The sequence below is a fragment of the Lepidochelys kempii genome, chromosome 8 (assembly GCF_965140265.1).
Source record: "Lepidochelys kempii isolate rLepKem1 chromosome 8, rLepKem1.hap2, whole genome shotgun sequence".
NCBI lineage: Eukaryota > Metazoa > Chordata > Testudines > Cheloniidae > Lepidochelys > Lepidochelys kempii.
In genome coordinates, this window is record NC_133263.1 from 105,487,338 (window position 1) to 105,493,337 (window position 6,000).

Genomic DNA, 6,000 nt, shown 5'->3' on the forward strand with positions numbered 1-6,000 from the left:
TGCCACCGGCATTTAGGCCTGAGCTTCCCCATCCGAGTGGGAATAGGAGCTGGGGGAAGCGAGCGCTCAGGCCTGGGCGTTTAGAAACCTGCCCCTTGGGCCACAGATGAAAGTGCTGATGAAGTGCTAGAAAATCTGTTAACCACATTTTTCCACCAGCTCAGCAGGTTTGCCTTTGTGCTTTCGGCAGCCGCCTGAAGCCCTGCATGGAGAGGAAACCTGGCTTCTGCTCACACCACTCGGCCTCCATGAGCAATGGTGCCAAAGTCCGAGCTCTGGAGTGAGGTGCATGGGCCTGGGGAATTGCTTTTCCCCAGCACGCCTTGCTAGCTGCTCTCCCTTAGCAGCCTCAACAAAGCTCGCTCCTGAGCATCTCCTCCGTCCCTTGGCTCCAGCTTCCTCCTCCACCGCCGGCTCCACTCTGCTTCTAGAAGCGAGAGGCTCTTCTCCATCCCTAGAGCAGGCAGGGCCTGGGCCAGTGGCCGCGCCACGCCACACACTGCCCGCCCAGGGGCCCAGAGGGAGCAGATTGCTCACGCCCAGCGGCCTGTTCAGCTCTTGGGCTTCTCCACCACGGCTGCCCCCAAGGGAGACGACGATGGCCAACTGTGCTGGGAGGCTCAGCCCCACCCGGCTCCTCTCTCTGGGTCCACCCCCTAGTGAGGCTGGACTGGCACCTGGCACCTAGCTGTGCAAGACTCCGCAGGTAGGCCTAAAGGAAAGGGGTGACTTCGCACGCTCCCCATGTCGGGCCTGACCAAAGCCAGTGGAAAGGTTTGGGTCAAGCCCTTAAGCACAAACCCAGGGCTCTCTCCCCTACTGGAGCACGTGGCCAGTGCACAAGGCTGCGCAAATCCCGCTGGGAGGCGCTGGGTTTCTTTTAGTGACGTGTGGCTGCACCGACTGGTGAAACCCACCACCAGGAGCAAAGGCTGCTGCTTAGCTTGTCCTCAGCCAGTCCTGTCCAGGGAGGAGCAGTGTGTGGACCGTGCCGTATACATCGCTCCTCAGCCCAGTGCATCGCTGGGCCTTGTGACAGGTCCTTCCCTGCTCAGCTTTCGAGCGCTGAAAACCTGCCTGATTTGTTAGTCACCCTTCCCTGGAACTGCAGATTTCCCTGGATCGGGGCAATCCACTGGGATTCTAGTTGCTGAACAAAGCAGCTGCAACGGCTCTGGGGTGGAGAGGTTCTCTGGCTAACTGCACGTGGGGAATGAGGTGCCCTCCTTGTGTGCCCGGGGTGGGGGGTGTTTGCGGGTTACCGCATCATACCAGCCATGCTGGGACTGTCCAAGCCCCCTGCTGCCTCACAAATCTGTTGTCCAGCTACCAGCTCTGGTGTGCCACAGTTCCCAGAGCCAGCTGGCCCAGAAGGAAGGACCCGGTGGGGCAGGAGCTGTGTGCCCAGGCAGCGCCAGCCGCGCCCGCCAGCCTTCACAAATAGATAATGGCCGGGAGGCAGGCCGATGCTGAGCTGAGGCGTGAGCTATCCAGTGGTGAGAGAGTGCAACTGTACCTATGGGTTTGGCTCCGCTCAGGGCCTCCGGGGTCTAGTACAGAGACCAATGCTCGGCCTCTGCCCCATGGCAGGAGAGAGGAGCCAGGGACCCCACACAGAGCAGTGACCGAGTATGGGGTTGGCAAAGCCTGCCGACGAGGGGGTGGCTGGTCAGACTCCAGGCGGCCAGGTTAGTCAGCATGGCGTCACCGGGGCGCGTGAACCAGGGTGCTGAACGCAGAAGTGGGAAGAGCCCCTTTGTGGAACGGCTAATCCTATCTTCGATGGGGGCTTGTGTCACACCCCTAGAGGGCTCTGCACCCCAACTCTGCAGTGACTCTTGGCCAGCGTGTAAAACGGATTTGTGCTGGAAATGGCCCAACTTGATGATCACTTTAGATAAGCTATTACCAGCAGGACAGTGGGGTGGGAGGAGGTATTGTTTCATGGTCTCTGTGTGTATATAATGTCTACTGCAGTTTCCACAGTATGCATCCGATGAAGTGAGCTGTAGCTCACGAAAGCTCATGCTCAAATAAATTGGTTAGTCTCTAAGGTGCCACAAGTCCTCCTGTTCTTTTTGCTAAAACAGAAGGGTTATTAGTCATCTGGAACGCAGCGTAGAACAGTTCTTGCTAGCACAGAAATCAGGAAGGTTCAGCAAAGTCTATGTTGGGGGGGTCCAGAGCCCCAGGCTCTCCCCCCGAGTCCCAGTCCAGGAGACTGACTCACTTCCAGCAACCCAACCTCGGTTGTGCCCAGTTGCCCCTCCATCCTTTGTCTCTTTTTCAGGCAAACTTGTCACCTGGCCTCCATGTCTGTTTGTTCTCCAACTCCTTCGGCTGGCTCCTTGAAGAGGATGTGCCCCAGCCATCAGTTGCCAGGGTGCAGAGTGTCTGGCCATTGTCTGGGCGCTGGCAGCTACCCGGTAGAGTTTCTGCAACGATCACGCACCTTTGTCCCACCAGCTAGATACTTGTGCAACACATTGGGGAAACTGAGGCACACACAGTACTCCTACAAAACATGACAACAGTTCCCACTTCATCACAGCTACTCCTGGCTCCTCTTGCTAGCAGAGGCAGTAGCTAGGTCAACTGAAGGATTCTTCCGTCAACCCAGTACTGTCTACACGGTGACTTAGGTCAGCGCGACGGCATCACTCAGGGGTGTGGATTTTTCATCCCCCTAACTGACGTCGTTAAACTGGCCTAATTGTCTGGTGCAGACCAGGCCTGAGTAAAGGTGACGTGGGTGGAGTTCATGGGGGCATTAAGTTCCTCAAAAGAAACCGTCACGGGCATGCGACTGGCTTCCCGTGCTCACCAGCTAGCCACGGCCTCAGCCCCGCGTCAAACTGGTGGTTTCCATTTCGCAGGAAGAGAACCCAAGGAGCAGTGGAGGTGCACACCTTCCTCCCACCAGGTTCTCTCGCCGGCTGCCCACGAACTCTCCCCATCACGGCCAGCAGACAGCAAGGGCCCGAAAACAGTCCCGTAGCGGCTGCACTGTGCTCCAGGGATGAGCAGGGCCGGATTAACATTTTGTGGGCCTGGCACCAAACATATTTGTGGGCCCCCATAGGGGCAATGGAACCGGCGCGGGGAGGTCGGTCCCCAGAGTGAGGGGCGGCCAGGGGCAATGGGGCATGGCAGGGGCGGCCCCGCTCTGCCAGCCCAGTGCGAGGGCACTATTCACAAACCAGCAGACGCACAGTGGCCCGCCCAGCCCAGTGCTGCCAGCGTGCCCCTTCCCCTTGGGGGCAGGCCCAGGCCGTGCCACACAGCCCCCCACGCCCAACACCCCATAGGCACCAACTCCATGGGTGCTCCGGGGCTGCTCAGGACCCACCGGCAGCCCTGCTGATCAGCTTCGCCCCAGCGCCTCCCACGTGCCGCTGATCAGCTGTTCAGCAGGGGGCAGGAGGCGCTGGGGGGGAGGGGAGGAGCAGGGGCAGGAAGAGGTGGGGGCGCTCGGGGGGAGGGTGCGGGGTGGGGCAGGAAGAGGTGGGGTGGGGGTGGAGTGGGGGCAGGAAGAGGTGGGTGGCAGGGCCTTGGGGGAAAGGGTGGAGTGGGGGTGGGGCTTGGGACAGAGCTGGGTCAAGCACCCATGGGGAAATCAGAAATTTCCTCTGCACCTCTGCAACACCCGCCCCCCCCAACTCCCTATGGCCAGGGCTCCCCAAAGTCCCCCACAAATGCAGAGCACCCTGCACAACCCTGCAGGCCGAGAGGAGCAAGTGGAAGGGGGGGAGCCAGCAAGCGGAGCAGGCCAGGGCCCCTTCTGAGCATGGGCCCGGCTCCATGGCGCCACTGGCCCATTGTAAACCCAGCACTGCCCACAGGGACTTCCACCCTCCCTGGGTTTCAGTGCTCAGACGGGCCCCGCAAGCCGCCTCCAGAATAAAGAACTGCCGGTGACTCAGCGAACAGACCAGACCCACGGCCCCCCTGGAATGGATTCCAGTGGGCGACGTGCTCCCATCAGAGCGCAGGGCTGGCCCTAGGTTGGCGAAATCAGCCCTGAGGTGCCAGCCGGTTCCGCACGCGGGCTTGTCAAATGGTTTGCAAGAAGTGAGTTGAAACCACAGAAGTTTGCATAAAATTCTTAGCGTGGGGGGCCAATGTAAGGCCAGCGACCCTGTCCCACGGACTTGCTGTCGGCCACGGCGGGGCCCGCTCCTCGCCAGAGTGCTAGGGGGTCACCCACCTGGGCTGCGTGCACAGGGCGCTGTTCTTCCGACGCAGCCCCGCGAGCTTTGCAAACTTCCATGGACAGAGGCGGAGATTTTCAAAGCAGGCTAGGGGACCTCGACACACGTTTAGACACGTGTCTAAACCCTCTCGGCTGCTCTGAAATTCTCAACCCCCTCCCCACACACACAGCACTTTGTCCAGCACGGGAATGCAGCCGTCTCTGGGATGAGCCGCGGCGACTGCTTCACGGCCCCCAGCAGCGCTGCACGCAGGTTTAGGACAGGGAGCAAAGGGAGTAGCTCACAGCACACAGGCCCTCAGGAGTGATGCTGGCTACGGGCAGAGGGGCTGGGCAGGGGGCCGCGCCCGCACACGCTCTGGCAGGGGGCGCAGCGGGAGGGCGGCTGAGTTTCCACAAAAAGGAAAGGAGGACTGGTGGCACCTTAGAGACTAACCAATTTATCTGAGCATGAGCTTTCGTGAGCTACAGCTCACGTCATCGGATGCATCCACAGTTTCCACAGGGTGGAGTCGAGGGACAGGGAAGGGCCCACCCTCAGTACGGCTCTGGCGGGCGTACGGCCCCGCCAGCTGTACCAGGCATATCCCCGGCCTGGCCCAGCCGCTCCCCGGCCCAGCTCACCTGAACCGCGGGTTGTTGACGAGGCTCCTGATGGCTGCGGCGAAGGCGGCCGCGTCCCCCTCCAGGACGGCCGAGCCGGCGTAGGCCATGGCCTGGGGCGGCGACCGAGGCAGGCGGGAGGGAGCGGGGCTGGGCGTGCGGCCGAGAGAGCCGGCCAGGTTCAGCGGCTCAGCCAGGCCTGCGGGCCGCTATCTCGCCCAGCGCCTTGCAGAGAGCCGGCGGGAGCGGGCGGGAGCAGGCCAGAGCCGGGGAGGCAGGCCTAGGCCACGGGGAGGAGGCCCCTGCTGCAAGCAACAGAGCTCATCACTAAGGAAACCGGCCGCTGCCCAGCTCCAGAAATCCAGCGGCTGCCAGACGGGGTGTGTGGGAAACCCGTGGGCCTGAACCGAGAGGAGCAGGGTCAGAGTCTAGAGCGAGGCAGCCAGCCGGCCCGGGGGCCAGGCCGAGGAAAGGCAGCAAACCAGAGGGGAGCGGGAGCAGCGGGACAGGAGTTCTGCAGGGGCCGAGACTCACGGCTGGGGCCGGCAGGAGGGCGGCGGGAAAGCAGCTGGAAAATCACACCCCACACAGCATCTGCTTTCCAGAGCCAGCCAGAGCCAGCCACCATCTGGGAGCTCAGCCTGGCTCAGCCTTGGAACTGAAGGGCTGGTCCGTGGCCAGCCCCTGGGGCGAAGCTATTGAGCGGATCTCAGCCCCTGAAAGAAAGCAAACGGCTCCCGCAGCTGAGCACTTTCCGGTGCCCCCCCAGCCCCACCCGTCGTTCAGGCCGGCTGAATAGCTGCTGCCACTTCCGGGGGGCCCGCAGGCTCTCTTAGTTCCCAAACGTAGGGCAAAGTCACAGCTGTGGGGTCACAAAGAGCATGCGTGTGCGGTGGGCTCGCACCTTTGCTATGGGGCTGTCGGGGCCAGCGCTCAGAGGGGGGCCAGGCCTCCAGGGGAGATCCTGGTGCTTGCGGGAAGTGGTGGGGTGTTCTCCTGGGAGTCCTCGAAAGCCCAGGGGAAGTCTACACCCACCAGCCACGGGGCTGGGCGCCGTGCCCCTCTTGGCTAGCGATAGCCCGCAGTGCTGCAGCAGAGGGGCCAGCGCTCAACACTAAAGATCTGTCTCCAGCCTCCCCTGCCTGGGCTCTGTCCCCGAGAAGCCGGCACTGAGGCAAGCCCTG

General features: G+C 62.1%; 1 protein-coding gene across 4 annotated transcripts in view; it reads right to left on the bottom strand.

Annotated features, from left to right (window-relative positions):
- BTBD19 (BTB domain containing 19) overlaps positions 1 to 5,505 on the bottom strand; it is an 84,317-nt gene extending 78,812 nt beyond the window's left edge. For 2 of the 4 annotated variants that reach the window (XM_073357917.1, XM_073357916.1), the window contains exon 1: positions 4,838 to 5,477. In XM_073357917.1, coding sequence (XP_073214018.1) covers positions 4,838 to 4,926 — 89 coding nt within the window. In that variant the 5' untranslated portion in view covers positions 4,927 to 5,477. Of the gene's footprint in view, positions 1 to 4,837 lie in introns of all 4 variants that reach the window. The other 2 variants (XM_073357920.1, XM_073357919.1) reach the window with 2 other exon arrangements.
- Between the last annotated feature and the right edge of the window lie 495 nt (positions 5,506 to 6,000).